We start from the raw sequence: 18,002 nt of genomic DNA, 5'->3' as shown, positions 1-18,002 counted from the left end.
GCTTGAAAAAGAAAAGAATATATTTTTCTACAACCTTATCTAGATGGGTCAATCCAATATGTATGTATGCGTATATGGTAGTCAATGTATAAGTTGTAAGGGTATAAATTAATTAATTTTGAACCCGAAAGTGATAAGGTCTTTTCCCGAGCTTTGATAATGAGATAATGGGAGAGACTCGTGAGTTCTACCGCGAACATAACAGCGAACTGAAACATGAACTCTGTAAAGACGGCGTAATCTGAAACAATAGCTTATAAAAGCGCTTCTTCTAGAGGGATAATGCGGGATAACTTCGCATTGTGATAACAGTTTCAATAACCGTATGCAGAATGTTGAAAATGAAATTCAAAATGTTATTACTTTTGTCAATAAATATGAAACAAAGTTAAACGATTTCGATGAAAGTATCGAAAAACAATGTTTGAAGTTGGAGCTAAATTTAATGACTGCCCTGGAAAAAAAGTAAGTACAGACTATGAGTTCTGTTTTTAGTTCATAATACCATTCGTGTCTGAATTTCACAGGAGAAGGTTTTTTATAGTCTTATAGTATACTTCACTTATGTTCATCGGCATATTTCATGAAACATTTAAGTATATAGCGAAAAAATTTCAGTTATATTGAGGTGGAGCCAATCTAAAGTTTGAAGTTTGAATTCGTGGAAGAGTGAATGAGTCATTGGACTGTTTTTTAAAATAAATAAATTTATAATAACAATTGTATTTCTTGTTATCAACGACAAAGAACATCGGCCCTCTTCTCAAATATTAGTAATGATGAGAGCAACTATCTTGGCTATCTACATACATACATCATATATCGATTTTTGATGCCGTGTTGGGTTAGTGGTGGGAGCAATATTACGGCAACGAGGACTGTCTGTTACATCGGCGATTGAACGGATTTTAATATCTCAAAAGAAAAAAACAACAGATGCAAAACGAAAAATGCTTTCGGTTTTAAGAAACGTTAAAATATTGCTAAAATTCTTGCTCAAAGTTAAGACATTGTGGAGTGATATTCATGACCAGCAACCGCCTTCTATTATTTTCCCACTTAAAAACCAATTTAGACATCACTTAATGACGGAATATTGGAACTAAGGTGTTGATGCTATATTCTCATTAGAATAATAATTTTTAACAAAAGTACAGTTACAATTCAAACATACCTAATTACATATAAATATTTCTAAAATCGATTGCTTTAAATCAGATTACAGGCTTTTAATACAAAGTTTGAACAAAGACTCTCATCAGTTTACAATAATGTGACGTCTTCCATGCACGTACAAGAGGGGTAAGAATTTTATTAATTTTAATATGAAAGAAGGAATTTTATAAAATTTGTATAATTGCGAAATTTCAAATATTCAGTTGGCAACACAGAAGAAATCATTACCATCATCAACATCGTTATAGTCGTAGCTTATGAAAAGTGATTGACACTGGAGAAGGAGAATATTGGTACTACAATATAAAGATAAAAGAAATTTGTTAAAATTCTAGTTAATTAATAATAATAATAATAAATTTGGATCTTTATGTTTCGCAAAATTTTTGACGCTAAGTGAATTTCTTGATGAAATCAGTGCATTTAGTGAGATCATCGTTGGGTTGTTGATCACCGGTGGTGGTCTTCTCATGGATGGTCCTTAAATTTGTAAAAATGTTCACCTTTCCTATAACGTATGGGTATAACAGTCATGTGACGTATCGAAGGAGCGGCATGATACTTATAAAGACTCCATGCATTGTATAAGCCTAGATTTATACAATGCTTCCATGTCAACTCTCTGGTAAGTTCGTATCGCACCTCTCACACGAACGTATGCGAGTTCGGCAGTTTCAGTGAAGTGAATAAATGAACGGTTATATACAATATAATATTTCCTTAGTACTATCAGAGAACGTAAATGAATAGAGAAGGAGCAAATGTTAGCAGTACTAAAATGTTAATTACGATGGAGGAACATCGAAAACGCGCAAATTGAAAAATAAAATTTCACCACAACTATCAGGGTACGAAACGAACTACACCACTCTATAAGCAAAATGTATACACATACATATGCACAGATGTTCTTTGATATGCGCATAAACAAAAATTGAAATAATAAAAACGAAAGAAATTGACTTCTGACAGGAAAATATTAATAATCAGGGAAATAATATTAAAATAGAATTCAAATATCATTTCATAAAAAAGGGTTATAAAAATAAAAAATAGTATAATATATAAAAATATGATAGGATTTGAACTTAGGCAAAACATTTCATTCCAATAAGGAAGTGTGCTATACAAGCAGCACCACAGACGATATTCGAGTAATTTTGTCTAATCTGTAAACTAAAACAGCTATTGTTGTTTACTTGCTTCAATGTTTATATGTCTATATGTGAATATTCTTGAAATTGCCTTCCTTCAATCGCATGTCCAAATATATTTGCATATATGTACACATATGTACATATGTATGTCCATCAATATGTCTTTCGCAAAAAATCTAACACTCGCGCAAGTGACAAAAAAAACGTAGACGCACCATCATCGGCCAATAATATTCAAGCGAACTCGCGGCATATTTTCTAAGTATTTTATATTACAACGACAACAAATTCATTCATAAGGAACGTGCGTCTGCTTCAAAGCAAAGTGCGCTCGTTCATAACTCTGCGCCGCGCTATATTTTCTGTGCGCCTGGTAAACCACATTTGGTTTTCATATAGAATTCCTATCGCAAATGCGCGATATGAATGAAATTGAATTTGAATGTCTTCAGTAAAATTGAAGAATCAGCAAAATTTCAATTTTACAATTTGTATCACTGAAAATCCTACCATCCCCCTCGCGTTTGTATGTTGCCCACAAGCTGCTTCCTCACAACATTTGCTAAAAATCAGAAATTGAAGAATTTGTCTGATGTTCACTTCAAAAAGGAGAATTGGCAACATGACCTCTTAGCGAATTTAAATAATATTTATATTTTTGCATATTATGCACTATTTATGGCATTAAATTACAAAATTTATATTAAATTGCCATTCATATGAAATCATTAACTACTTCTATATATTCTAAGCACAGTCCATATAGTATTTTTATATGTTTATTTATTATCATTATTTCATAGTTTGTCGATTTAGCCCATTTATCCAAATACGACGCTATGAAAATGCAGCCCAATCGGTAATCGCAATATTTCAAAAGAGCATAAGTCAATTTTCAACAGGAAAGCCCTGCAAAAAGGACAAACGAGACAACATAGCCGATCGACATTGTCGTAAAATTGTCGATTGAAACAAATTTTGTCAACTCCGCCACGATGCGCAAAATTCGGCGTCAATATGTATGCGAGCTCATATGTATATATGTATGTTTGTCGTCATTTGGTTACTTTCAACAACACAATGTCTGCGCGAACTCGCCGTTATTTCGTTGGCTTGCCACTATACACAGAGGCGTTCTAACTGAGGACTCTTAGTATATTATTATGTTGCTTAATTTGTATTGAAAAATACTGATGCATTTATGAATTATTTTCGTACTATAATATATATTATATATATATATAAATACACATAAACGCATACCTATAATCGTTTTTAAACTAAATTCGATAAATAAAATATATATCTGAAATAATTATGTGGCATTGCGCCCCAATCCCTCCTTGCCTGCGATCGTTCAACTCGCAAAAAGCAAAAAGTGTGGACAAAAGTCATTGCTTGTGCGGGGCAAGAAGAAGCAAGCATCAGCGTACGTGTACTCATGAATGTATGTGTGATTATCACATTTGTGTAAATACGCATAAATAAAGGAATATGCAATAAACCCAAACATATGAACATATTTTCCTGAAATATTTTAATTATCTCAGGAAGTTAAATATGCTATTAAAGTAATTGAATTATGATATGCTTAGATTCCAATTAATAAAATAAAAATTAAATAAAATTTCAGTTTCATGAGTTTCAGGATTCGAACGTATAGGTTCGTATTCGGATTGTGCTTAACCCCTTCCCGCTTACGACCTCAGCCACCACAAAAGTGGAAATGTGGCCGCTTAGCCACCGTTTTATTGTTATCCTTTGTTTAATAAGCAATTGCTCACATAACGCACATACATAAGTTGGAAAAATAGCCTACTAAATGTTTATTTTATTATGAATTCTGGGGTTTTTACCGGTAATACAGATTTTTAATTCAGAAGGCTTTTCATAATTATAAATTTGTCATATCATAGAAATTGAAAACATAAATCTAAATAGGTATGCGCAACGTTTTTTCATATAGGAATATTCGTTGTGTCTATTTATAGCATTTCGCATATTGTGTGGTGTATTTTTCTTTTTCGAAGTTATATTTTTCGATGTTCCTTCATGTGGAATTACAAATTAGTACTCAAAAAGTTTTCATTTAACATTTGCTCCTTCTCTACTCTTCAACATTCTCTGGTACTATTGAACCAATTTTTTGGCGATCATCAAAAGCTTTATTTTTAAATTTTCGGTATTTCCTATAGTGATATTCTTCAAATCAAAATGGCGCTTACACCTCGTACAGCTGTACAGACATGTTCAAAAAATAGAGCGAACTAATTTGAGTCGGGTAGTGGATAATAGTGTTTTCATCACTCCTATGTAGGTGGGCGAATCAAATACAGGTATGTATAATCAGTACATATGTAAATAAGTAGCTTGTGAAAGTATAATTCAAATAATATACCCGAAACGATAAGGTCTTTTTCCAAGCTTTGAGAATGAGATAACGTTAAGAACTCGTGTCTTCTTGCGCAAAGACGAACACAGCGAGCTTACAAAGGCGATTCTTTTAGAAAGATAACACTAAATATAATATATTCACTTACTGATAACAGTTTCAAAAAACTTTTATATATATTCAAAATTCTGGATTCCACAAGGTAGTCGAGGTTTGGAAATCGTTGAGAAATGCACAGTTCACGCAAAAGCACGATCATCGGTTGTTTGCTCTTAATTTTGATGCCGACAATGGTTTACGGTCAAAATAACGAAGAAGAGCCGTTAGCAATTTATTTGGATGTTAGAAATGAAATTCAAAATGTTATTAGTTTAGTCAATAAACACGAAACGAAGTTTAGCGATTTCGACGATAAATTACTAAGGTAAGTGAAATGAAAACGATTAACTACAAAAATACTCAGATTTATAAAATATAATACTCTGTGTTGCATTTAGGATCCAAAATATGCTGGAAAAATTTGAAAAACAATTTTTGAAGTTGGAGCAAAATATAAATAGTGTTGAGAATATGGATCAAAAGTAAGTATGGACTAAGTGTGGGTAAAATCACAATGGGCCTCCTATAGGCCTAGGTGCGTCGTTGGACAGCCACTCTTCTCTACCTAAGTGTGGGTAAACACATTATAAATATCAAATGATCGACATTAGACAGCCATAAGCCAAGCCCGTATTAAGAAGTGGTGACCAGGATGCTTAGTGGAATCAGTGTACTTTTGCATTAACGCCTGGAAATTGAGAGTTGCGCATATATATAATATATAATTGGTAAAAAAAACCTTGAAGGATGTTCAATGTTGCTGAGGTCAGGATTAACGTCTAAAAGGCTGCCTTCCCTCTTTATTATTGTTATTCTTGCGGTCGTCTGCTGAATGCCCAGTACTTAAGTTGACTAAAGAGAGAGAGAGAGAGAGAGAGAAGAGTATTTTTACTATCTGTTTGAAATTCTCTGAATAAGAGCAGACAAAACATCGTCGAAAAGTTTTTACGTACGATAAAATAATATGACTACCGTATTTGATCAAACATTTCAGACAAATTTCGATAGATGTTATAATTTAACATCCATCAGTATTCCTACTATGCTTTGTGTAATAATAAATATAGTTTAAAAAAACTAAAAAGCACGTTTTTAAAGCACTGCAAGCTAAAAAGTGAAAAATAATTCTCTATATAGTAATATTGACCGAAAAACACTTGTCTTATGTGATATGCTCGATATACGAAAAATATGGTACAAAGCACCCCACCCTTTTCTTACAATAATACAAGCATTTTTCGATCAATATCACTGTCAGTTTATATAAAGAATTATTTTTCAATTTTTAGTTTGAGTTGCTTTAAAAGAATGTTTTTTAGTTTTTCAAACCATATCTACTATTTAGCCACACATAGATTTTGTTTTTTAGCAGTGCCTATAAAACTGTTGATTCTTAAGTCAGAGATAAAGGTAATGAAACCGTTATAAAAACAAAATCGCTGATAGGAAAAAGACAATGCTTGCTTATAGAGAGATAAAATTTATAGAAAATTTCTCATTTCAGACGCAACTCTCATAGTGCTATAAAAGAGGTAATTTCTGAAAAGTATACGTGAGCTTAAGCGAGAGCATTCTGTAGTCTCAAAATTGGAGAGAGTTTTATCCCTCTAGGAATCAACATCGAACTTTTATTCCGTGAGTCTTACTCTGTATAGTTGGTTCATGTTCGAAACATAAAATGACAAACATTAAAAATAATTTAAGGGCTAAGTGAGGGTTTAAAACGGCTTATCTCAATTTCCGCCAAAACTAAGAATTCTTTAAAAAAAAAGTTATATGGCAATGTTGTAGGCAATGAAAAGATCTAAAACTTTTGTATATATTTTTTTTTCACATAACCTCAAAATTTATGTGAAAAATTCCAACAACTAAGTTTTTAGATTTTTATTCCCTGAACAGGGTATATTAATTTTGCCACGAAGTTTGTAAAACCCAGAAGTAAGCGTCGGAGGCCCTGTAAAATATATACATAAATGATCTGCATGATGAGCTGAGTTGATGTAACCATGTCCGTCTGTCCGTCCCTCAGTTTTTAAGCTATCGATCTAAAATTGTGCACCTGTCCTTTTCTCACTAAGAAGCCGTTCATTTGTCGTAACGTAATCAATTAGAATGATATCGGACCATTAAAGCATATAGCTACCATACAAACTGAACAATCGGAATAAAGTACTTGTAAGGGAAACTTTTTTATTTGACAAGTATCTTAACGAAATATGGCATGGATTATTATTTAAAGCAACAATGTAATCTCCGAATAAATTTTTTAGATCAGATCAATATAGCATATAGCTGCTATACAAACTGAACGATCGGAATCAAGTTCTGTGGTGAGTATTATAGCTTTAGTGCAACCGAAGTTAACGTTTTTTCTTGTTTTATTTTTATCTTGTACAAAAAATGTTTTATTTCATGAAATTTGGTGTAAACTTACTGATGAACGAGCTGTACAATAATTCATTGAATCTAGTGCGAACTATTTCATATTTTCAACGCTTATATACTATTTTTAAGATCTATTGTATCTAGCTATATGTGTGTGCATGTATATATTGTATTGTCATGCGACATACAAAAAAAAAACACAATATTCAATAAAAAATTCTCACGTCAAATTATCAGATTTTTTAAAAAACACAGTAGGTTCGTTAAAATATCTTCTTTCAGATGGTGTAAAGAATATATACATTACTATGGTAAAGTTTCTCCAGAAAATGCAAAGAAAAGACAGTTTGCAATGGTACAGATTGGACCACATACTACAACTAGCATATAGCTGTCATACAAACTGAACGATCAAAATCAAGTCCTTGTATGGAAAACTGTTTTATTTGACGTGATATCTTCACAAAATTAGTCATAGAATATTATCCGCGGGGGTTAACATTTTTTCAGGTTTTTAAACACGTTTCGAACATATTCATCAAATGTTGTAAATTCATGTGATCTTGAATGTCTATTTTGACTGGATTATTTAAAACATGCTGGCAAATGTATGTATATTTTTCAAATTTAATCAGATTACAGGTTTTCAACACTAAGTTTGAACAGAGGCTCTCATCAACTGAAACCAATTTAGCGTCTTCCATGAGGGTACAAGAGGAGTAAGTATTCAATTAATTTTAATATTTAAGGAGTTAATTTCATAAGAAGGTAACACATACTCGCATCTTTATTTAAATTTGTTGGAAATTTTCTTTTGGAAAACTTTGATTGATTCGACCGTGATATAAAGTACATACCTAAAAGCACTGTCTGTTTCTATATTTCTAACCAAATAATATAACTTTCAATTCAGTAACTTCAAAACACTATCTGACAATAATTTGGCACTGCAAGAGGAATTCTTGTCACATAAGGATGATTGGTGAGTAGAACTGGTTTATTACAAGAAATTCACACTTAATTTAGCATACTTTTTAGTTGCTCCTCGGGAAATAACTTAGTTACAGAGAACTTGAGCGAAGTGATAGCAACGGCTGCAAATACCACACAGAGTCTGGCGGTGAAGTCGACAATTGTTAGCATGCCACAAATATCTCGTGATTGTGTTGAAGTGAAAATGAAGCTTGGTTCACACTATGAAGACGGTGTTCATGAAATACAGCTGTCAGATTCTGATACTTTCGACGTATATTGCTTAACGAGATGTTCACAAGGGGATCAAATAAACTGTTGTCCCTGGACTGTGATACTACGGTATGAAAACAGTGGCGTGCGCCCAATGTATAACAGTTGTTGGAAATATGAAAACGGGTTTGGCAGTGCGAGTCATGACTACTTTATCGGATTAGATCGTTTGCATAAGATGACCAATCTTAAAAGGCAAACATTATTAGTGGCTAAAATTTTCCAGTCCGGAGAATACTTCATCTATGACGATTTCAGTATTAGAGATGAGCGGAATAATTATGACGTTGATATTTTAGGAGACAGCTGGGGACATAAAATAGGCGCCAAATTGTTCTCAAATGCTGTAGCATTAAAATATGTTGTTAGAAATCAATGCGACCTTTGGCCGTTTAAAACCGTCTCGCATTTCAATTTGTTCAACAGGTAAGGAAACTTTTTAGGCCCCGAATTTTGAAACTTTTATAGTTGTAATATATTTTGTTTTACAGGCGCTTTTCCACCAACTATTTTATGGCGATACGTCCTAAGATATGTCAGTAAACCATCCATGGCAGAGTCGGTTGGTGGGTTGTTTGATTTATCCACAATTTATTACATTGTACAAATCTAGCAGCTACATTTGTATGTGAAAATCTTTAAAATTCGAAGAATGATGTCAAAAACTTTAATAATGTATTAGTTTTTGAAATACAAAATTTTAGAAATTGTCTTGTTGTATAAAAAGTTATTCAGGGTTTTAAAGGAAATGAAGTGCTAAGAAATTATTAGATTTATAGTACGTAGTGTTCAGCCTCTCTTGCATAAAGAAAAGTGTTACTATATGGTGTATAATCTATCTATACATTTTTGAAATTAAAGATGGGGCCAACATATCCTTGAATCGTGAGCTCTACAAAGAAATAATTTACAACTTTTTTGTTTCACACGTCTATATCAATCGTCTAAGTGCTAAATGATTTTGACAAAATGGTGAGATCGCGGTAACATGAAAAGGGCTGTCCTTCGTAATCTAGGTCTCCTGAATTTACTCCGTTAGATTATTTTTTGTTCGGATACCTCAAGTTAATGGTATACGCAGATAAACATGTTTAGACTGAGAAATTGAAGATGGACATTTGGATATTAAAGGTCGGCTCTGCTGGAAAAAGGAGTAAAAAATAATCGCATCCTTATTTTAAATATTCCGATGCGTTTAATAGAGAAGACATTTAATTAAGAAGCAAAGGGCATCAGTATCTTCGTATAAAGGAAATTCGTTCCTATAACAGTCGGTTTTAGTAACTGTAAATGCGTTCCAATACCTTTCAAATTGGTGTATATCTCTGCACTTAAAATAAAAAGATTGATTCCCTCAATTGAATTTAGCACATTAGGAGAACTGAAGATACTCTGCTGGGCTTTCACAAATCCTCTGAACCACAACTAATTGAGTTGATGAGAAGCTTTCTGTGTAGAAATATGCGCAAGGTTTGGTTTTTTTCTGTCAATCGGCGACAAACCCTACTAATTGGATATAAATAAAAGTCCAGCCCTCGCTTCCATCATTATATCAGGCGCTGATTATTGGTATAGTAATGTAGCCGGTTAACACTACAAATATAATAATACAAATGGGAAACGCTTTATATACACTAAGTACATTATACATGCATAACTATTCGGTTTATTTAAACTATATTCATTTATATAATATATATATATTCCATGTGTGAGAATTCTCTAATCAGTTGTGAGAAGTACTTAGCTCGAACAAGTTTTAGCAGAAACTGACACGCAAACATGATCGATACAATCGGAAACTATCTACGATCTCTTATAATCAAGCATCTCCGAAATCTGTGAAATTATATGGTTTTTATAGAGAATGAATCCAGTTTTATTAGAGCTCTTAGGACTGTTGAAACTTGATTACCTCTCTGCATGGAAGACGAGTGAAAATCCTTCTACTAACGTCTACTTATACTGATATTTTCGGTAGTAAGTAAATTTGCATAACAAACCAATTTTATAATCATGAAATATATTGCGCGGGTATAAAAATATGACTATATGCATAACTCGAATGGACTTCCGTTGTGATAATCTCGACTTGACAATGAAAAATTTATTGGACGAAACGAAAACCAGTCGAATACTGGCGAGCGCTCTGATATGAATAAAAAACTAATAAGGTGTCTCTGCTACTTAATATTTACCTTGCTCACTGTAAGTGTTGGTCGAGTGAAGGCATTGAAGGACAAGGATTCAGAACAGCCTTTTACAATATTCTTAGATGCTGGGAATGAAATCAGAAATGTGGTGAACAGTTTAGCTTCATATGGTAGAAAACAAGATGGCATGGAAGAGATACTAAAAAGGTGAGGAATAACAAATAAGAATATGCTTAGAACGCATATCACCACATACGGCTTATGGAGACTGAGGAAAAAATAGACTGTTTTGAATAACCTTAGATTAGAAATGACCTTAAGACAATTGTTTTAGAATTACCCAAAAATTGTGCTATTTTTAAGTACTCTCATTTTATTATTTATTTTATAAAATTAATACATTACTTGATTAACATTCTGTAGTGCTCAGAACGTAATGGAAAAAATGGAAGAGCGATTGATGGAATTAGAAAGCACCGTTAAGGCTGCTGCGAATGTTGAAAAAATGTGAGTATTACTAAATTTTAAATTACGACTATTTGAAAAATTAACTATATACCTATTTTGGTAACTAATTTTGCCAAAGATACCGATATTAAGAGGTAATGGTGGGTTTGAACTCAGTTTTGCATCAACAAAAAAAAAAAAAACGGGGTATTGCCTCTCATCAGGCAACAGCAGACGCCCGATTGTATTTCTATCTTACAAAAGTTCCTCATAGGATGCACTATCTGTTTGGGTTCGACTTATAACTTGAAGGTCCAACCATTTTCTTAAATTACTTTAAAATATACTATATACCTGAAAAATGTTGAAAAGTGGATAATGGTTTGGTATTTGAAGCAATTTACGATTTAATAGACTTCAGACATTTGATCCGTGGCAGAAAGTTCAAAATTTTGCCCGTATGTCCTCTAAGTCAACCTTAAACTGAAATCTCTACATCCAAAATCTATAGAAAAAATAGTGGAAAGACTGTTATCGATAACTTTAAATCAGGTTAACCAATCGATCGACCGTAGAGAAGTACATGAGCCTTATATTCCATTTGTCGTTGTTAAGAGATAGATAATGTAAGATTGGGAGCTTCATCTGGTTATAGGTTGGCAGACGAAGCATACAGAGCTTATAAAGCGATAAAAGCCACTCTTACCCCTCACCCAGCCGTTGACAGCCAGTCCGTAATATGCAACGAAATTCAGTAGAAAAATTAAAAGGAATAAGGAACTCCTCTGCAATTTAAAGGAATAATAATAAAATCAGTATCTCAACGACAAAGCCAAATATCCATATCCATTACGCCAAGGTAATGATCTGCATTTGCTGGTATCAGAACTCCGTGCTGTATTATGAGCTTCTTAAACCCGGTGAAATCATTAATGGGGAATACTACCGACAACAACTCATCAAATTAAAGCGAGCGATTGCAGAAAAATGTCCGGAATTCGTGACTAGACACGATGCAATAATTTTCCATAATGACAACCTCGGCCTCATGTTGCAAGACCGGTTAAAACCTTTTTGGTAAACTTCGGTCCAGACTATGACTACTATATATATGTTTCGGTCGATACAGAACGCCCTCACTGGAATACGATTCACATTAGTACAGGGTATCAAAACTTGGCTTAATTCATTATCGGATTCTTGGCTGCCAAGCCATTGTAGTTCTTTTGGGATGGATGTATACTTTTGTATATGTTTTTCTCAAATAAACTTTCAAATTTTGAAGAAAAAAAACCACCCGAGTATATACATAAGTCGTTATAGACCCAATAGAAAGAACTTCTTAACCTAAACTAAATTAAGGTGTAAAAATATTATGGTAAGCTTAAGCAAGTTGTAATTAAAAAAATATTTTTTATTCTCAGAGTCGAGCCTTGTAGAAAATTATTAGAAATTCGCCTGGGCGATATAGAGAACAAGTTGAATGCCATGGAAAGTATTCAACGGAAGTAAGTGAATATGGAAGTATATGTATGTACATACTCGTAATCTGCGGTTCTTCGTTTTAGAAACCATGCCTTAATCGAGCAGCGGTTAGATGAATTGGGATTAAATTTGAGGTCAACCCTCAGACAGCAAGGAGAGTGAGTTAAAAAAGAATTGCAATTGAAATTATGCACTTTATTTCATAATATAATACATATCAATTGCTTTGCTTTATTTTCTAAGAGACCAAACAATCAATTCCGAAATGGACATTATGGATACTATGTTGTTGGCCTTTAAGAAAAAATTTAACTGGGACCACTGACCTTCTACGCGGATTTGAAATAGACTAAATATTGTACCACATAAAGTTGAGATTAACAGATAAAAGCGATGCACCAAATTTTTTGTGCGAACTGAATCGAAGTGGATTAGGCAAAAGCCTACATAATTATATTTCTCTTTCGATGGCGTCAATATTAGATTAATATGGTCATCAGAATATGCTGTATGCACAACTACATACTTGTATATTTTCCGTATAGATTGGCTATAGGGTTAATGGAACTGCTGATGTGGACTTCTAGTCAATATTTCCAATATATATGAGGGTTCTATATTTATCTGCCAAACATCATCACTTTAAAACTGGAAGTTCTGCATCTAAATGAATAACGTGTCCGACAGATCTCTCTCTCTCTTAGTAACATTAAGAACCGCCTCACCTCGTTTTGTCGTAGTAAGTAAAGTCGGGGATGGTCGACGAAATTCAAGTCTAAGTCTGGATTTTTGCTTTTGAGGACATAAATTAAACATCATTGTGTCATATGATGAGCATTTTGTTTTTCCGATTTCTCATCATTTTTTGCAGATTAACCGCCTTTATGTATCTCTTTTTCTGAACTCAATAAAGTGAATGCTTCAGGCGCTGAATTATTTTTCAGGGAAGCTAACTTTAAACTAGAGGATAAATGCCATAAAACGAATTGTCCGCAACCAGGAGTTTATCGTGATTGTGCCGAGGCGAAGCAGCAGCTTGGATCTTATTATAATGACGGAATTTTTGAAATAAGCTTACCAAACTTTCAACCGTTCAACGTGTACTGTAGGAGTGAATGTACCACTTGTTGCCCTTGGACTTTAGTAATGCGCGGCAGTGAGCGGAGTACAGAAAACATATATCATAGGAGTTGGCTTGACTACGAGCACGGTTTTGGAAGTGCAAGCAAGGACTATTTTATTGGTTTAGATCGTTTGTATGTGTTGACAAAGCAAGTTCCACAAGCTCTGTTAGTTCGCGACTATGCTGTAGGAACTGAAAATATTTTTAAGGAGTTCGGTATTACAGATGAGCGATACGATTATGCTGTGGATAATTTAGTTAGTTTAATGATGCCGTCTTGGGGGTATAACGTTATGTCAAATGGCAAGGGTGATACATTTTCAAGTAATAGTGTGTGCTCGAACGTGCGTGGTCGCAGTTGGTGGTATAACCAAGAATGTGTCGCCAGCTTCGGAACTGAGTATATTTGCTGAGTTATTAATTGAGTTTGATGCAAATGGATTAATATTTAATTTTTTACAGCTCCTTTTCTGAAAACATCATTATGGCGATTCGCCCCAAGGCGTGCCAGGAAAATTAATTATTACCGAAATTATGTATTATTTTATATTCTAACTAAATAAAATTAATCTAAATCAAGAAAAAATGTTAACTTCGATTACACTGAAACTATAATACCCTTCTTATATAAGAAAATTTCCATACAAGATCATGATTTCGATCGCTCAATTTGTACTAGAGCTATAGTGGTACTATCTGAATAATTTGTTTTGAGACTTTAAAGCTGCCTTCGACAATAACCGATGCCATATCTCGTAAAGATATCTCGTCAAATGAAATGTTTTCCATACAAACACACAATATTTGGATCGTACGCTTTGTATGGCAACTGTTCTATGTATGCTTTAATGGTTCGATATCGGCATTTGCTTTATGAAATTATCCCAAAGAAGAATATTTCTGACACATCTTTAGTTTGCAAAAAATCACTTTTAATCTATAAAATAGGTAAAATATTACACATTGGTTAGAAAGGTAAATGGATGGCAACGTCGGAATTCATGCAAGAAGATTTTTTTTATGAATTGTAAAGTCGATGATGAGCAGAGATTGCTTTGCACGCCTTGTCAGCTCATGGAGTCGATCCGAACCGATGAAATAGTCGGTACTCGCATTTCCAAAGCCAACTTTAAAGTCATTGTAGCTTATTTTAAAAGTGCCTTTCGCGCTCTCATGATTGCGTACCACCACGGTCCACGTGCAGCATCTTGTTGAGTTGCTCGGTTAGCATTTTGTCACACAAGTTGCATTCATTGATTGGAATCCCGGGAGGTGTAGTTCGTATATGCCGTCTCTATATTCTTCACCGAGGTAGTATTTTGCTTTTGCACAGTCGCTTATGATAGGTGGCAGTACCCTATGTGGGGATGTTGCTGTACAGTTGAACTTTCTATGCAAACTGTGAAAAGTAGAGAATAAGTTTTATTTTGATTTTTACTAAATTTATGTTACCTACTAGAAATCAATAAATATCTGGTATTAAAAATACATAGCAGTCGCCTTATCTTTTGCGAAACCTTATAGTAATAACTAAAGTAGGAGTCTCGAATTACTACTTCAGTGATAGCTACAGATGGAAGAAAGCAGCAATTGCTGGTCCAATCTTTTGATCTCATCTGATTGAGATGAGAACGGCTGACACTTGTTCCAGCAGTAAAAGAAATATCTGGGGTATAGTGTGAAAAATAGTAATGTTAACGAATTGCGGGGTTTTGTAAATACGGCGTTATAACTTTTCTCTTCTGACCCCTTTTGGTTAAACGCTCATAAAAGCAAAAGCCGCGATATATGGGAAATAGTCTTTTTCTCTGAAGTAACAATAATTAGTTTGATTGCACCAGATGGAAAGTCCTATGCTCACTGCAAAAAAAAAAACTAACCTTACGTGGCCAGTAGTACACGTTGGGCATAACTTGTAAGATTGTGGAGTTTTGAAAATAAAAGCTTTTCTACAAAGTTCGAATTCGACATGAGTGTTTTATTTGCACTCGTCGATTTTTGACTGGCAAGTTAATGTCGCTTCTTTTCAGGTCAGCGCTTTGTAGAAAAGTACACATTTTTCTATAACTCTATAGCGATTGCTTTTACCTTTTTGAAGTATCCTGAAGAAGATTGTTTGGCGGATATGATCTTACATTGTTTCCTCGATTAACTTCTTCAGCTCTACTTGCTTCAGTTGTATTTAAAAGAATTGCGAAAACACACAAGCGCTATAATGCCTTTGGATTTTATTATACTTTACTTTTGAACTATGACTTCTTTGAAATACTGGTAGCTATAGATAAGAGGAAGCTCTTATTTATGGTTTCATACTCGAGTTATCAAGGATGCAAAATTGTTGATGTGGTCAACTCAGATATGTATGTATGTTATAAATGTTTTAGTCAAGGAGGGCTTAGTTGTCATTATTACTTGCATCGATTTCCTCAGACTTAAGTGAGTATCTCACATTAGCGGATTCTTTGGAAAGTTTGAAACCTATATCCTGCAATGAATACAATAAATGAACGGATCAGAGCTATGTTATTCTCATGAGGTATATACTTGAATTTATCATTTGGATCTATTTGTTATCAGTAAGGTTCTAACATGTCAATCTTCAACATCCATTCAAGTGGAGATGCTAAATAATTTGCCGGAACCCAATTATAGTTATCTGGAAGGAGAAGAGGTAGAATAAGCCCAGCACTGGACTGCCCAACATTGCAAGACTAATTTTGAAACATTTTGGACATCATATCACCCGTTTTACAGGCGAATTAGGTGGAATCGAAATGTGATGTGCTCAAATATATGGGTTTTGGTCAATCTCTATGTGTTTGCTGATATCACAAAAGTTTAGTTAACAATTGTCCAAGAGTGGTTAGCCTCAATACCTCTCTAACTAATAAGCTATTGTCATATATATAAATATCTAGATCATAGTTGCTTTAGATTATTAAAACCGAAAAAGCCCTTGAAACAAAAGCGATTGATAAGCCCTTATCTCATCATTTCTTCGAGTATCTTTTGGTGTTCACACAGTTCTACAGCAAATATCATCTTTGAAAAAAAATTTATTACATATTTTTATTTGTAGTGTCATTTGGTGATTTCTATTTATCGTACAGAAACCTAAATTTTGCAATTCGCTGTGTATTTGATCTCTCAATCTAAAGCTTTTCTATCAACCATAATACCAAAGATACCTCCCGTTTACTTTAGATCCAATATTTCGGTCAATATGTGTTTTTAACAAAAATGTTCGATCTCGGTTAAGACCTTTCACTAGCTGACGCCGACCCACCATAATTAATTTCGTGTCTTTGATTGGCTATAATTCTTATATATCGGCCAGTGAAGGAGATGTTGTTGATTTGATATCAAAGTGAGACCTAATTTCGGTACTAAAATCTAGTGCAGCAAATTCACATTTTCGCCTTATAACTGTATGTATACTTTGAACAGGGTATATTAAGTTTGTCACGAAGTTTGTAACAACCAGAAGAAAACGTCGGATACCCTATAAAATATATATTCATGCATAAATTATCAGCATGACGAGCTGAGGCGATTTAGTCTTGCCCGTTTGTCTGTATATACGCGAACCTCAGTTTTTGAGATATCCATCTGAAATTGTGCTTGGGTCCACGTACCAAGAAGCTGCTCATTTGTCGGAACCGGCGACATAGCTGCTATACAAACTGAAAAATCGATATCAATTGATTGTATGGTAAACTTTTTTATTTAAGAAACTATTTTCTTGAAATTTGGCATGGGTTATTAGCTAAGGCACGTTCCGATCGGATCGCTACAGTATATAGCTGCCATACAAATTAACCAATCGAAATCAAGTACTTGTATGGTAAACTTTTGCATTTGACGAAGGTTCTGTATAGTTTTTTCTCACCGTGTACCCATACACTAAAGCTTTTCATTCATAAGTGGAGAGCTTTCTGCATGAAAATATACTATATACCATATATGGTATACTCGTATACCGATTTCAGAGACTTCAAAATAACGAAAGCTTGCGCGCGTCTACACAGGCTGTCTTTTGGCCGTGAAAATGCCAAAGCTTCCGCCACATGAATAACGAGAGCAAAACAAAATGCAATAATCGAAAGTGAAGCAAACAGGGCTTTAAGTGATTAAAATGTGTATGGGTATAACGCCGCGGGCAGCTGTTTGCAGCTGAATATACTTATATATATTATATATACTTATATATATAATATGTGAACTTGGCTAGATTTCTTTGCCAGAAGCATCTTATAGTCCTTGCGTTGAGTTGAGCGGCATCAGAAGGTGTGTTAATCACTGGTAACAGCTGCTTTTTAATGTGTATGTGTGAGTGCGCC

General features: G+C 33.9%; 3 protein-coding genes across 5 annotated transcripts; all 3 read left to right on the top strand.

Annotated features, from left to right (window-relative positions):
* Positions 1-338: 338 nt before the first annotated feature.
* LOC106614242 (angiopoietin-2) lies at positions 339-9,360 on the top strand. 3 transcript variants are annotated; one of them, XM_070109670.1, is made up of 8 exons: positions 339-465; positions 4,529-4,669; positions 4,937-5,149; positions 5,223-5,306; positions 7,845-7,928; positions 8,123-8,191; positions 8,248-8,880; positions 8,946-9,360. In XM_070109670.1, exons 3-8 carry the CDS (start codon positions 4,956-4,958, stop codon positions 8,995-8,997), a joined length of 1,116 nt encoding a protein of 371 aa, XP_069965771.1. In that variant the 5' UTR covers positions 339-465; positions 4,529-4,669; positions 4,937-4,955; the 3' UTR covers positions 8,998-9,360. The 3 variants fall into 3 exon arrangements, 2 of the variants coding, with proteins under 2 accessions (XP_069965771.1, XP_069965770.1); XM_070109669.1 differs by having other exon boundaries at positions 8,236-8,880; XR_011396406.1 differs by lacking the exons at positions 4,529-4,669; positions 4,937-5,149; positions 5,223-5,306; ... (2 more) ...; positions 8,248-8,880; positions 8,946-9,360 and adding exons at positions 1,219-1,302; positions 1,380-1,559 and having other exon boundaries at positions 358-465.
* A 1,148-nt stretch (positions 9,361-10,508) lies between these two features.
* Positions 10,509-12,960, top strand: LOC106614244 (uncharacterized). Its single transcript, XM_070110264.1, has 5 exons — positions 10,509-10,814; positions 11,031-11,114; positions 12,479-12,562; positions 12,623-12,697; positions 12,785-12,960. The coding sequence occupies exons 1-5, from the start codon at positions 10,609-10,611 to the stop codon at positions 12,837-12,839; spliced, it is 504 nt and encodes a 167-aa protein (XP_069966365.1). The 5' UTR covers positions 10,509-10,608; the 3' UTR covers positions 12,840-12,960.
* Positions 12,961-13,430: 470 nt separating this feature from the next.
* LOC118682436 (angiopoietin-related protein 3-like) lies at positions 13,431-14,242 on the top strand (the record flags this gene model as incomplete). The annotated part of the gene is made up of 2 exons (XM_070110265.1): positions 13,431-14,062; positions 14,125-14,242. Coding segments are annotated over 2 exons (690 nt in total), but the record flags the coding sequence as incomplete, so codon positions are not given.
* Positions 14,243-18,002: the final 3,760 nt, after the last annotated feature.

This window comes from Bactrocera oleae, chromosome 5 (assembly GCF_042242935.1).
Source record: "Bactrocera oleae isolate idBacOlea1 chromosome 5, idBacOlea1, whole genome shotgun sequence".
Classification (NCBI taxonomy): domain Eukaryota; kingdom Metazoa; phylum Arthropoda; class Insecta; order Diptera; family Tephritidae; genus Bactrocera; species Bactrocera oleae.
Note: the sequence above shows the minus strand (reverse complement) of the source record. Positions and strands in the feature narration are given on the sequence as shown.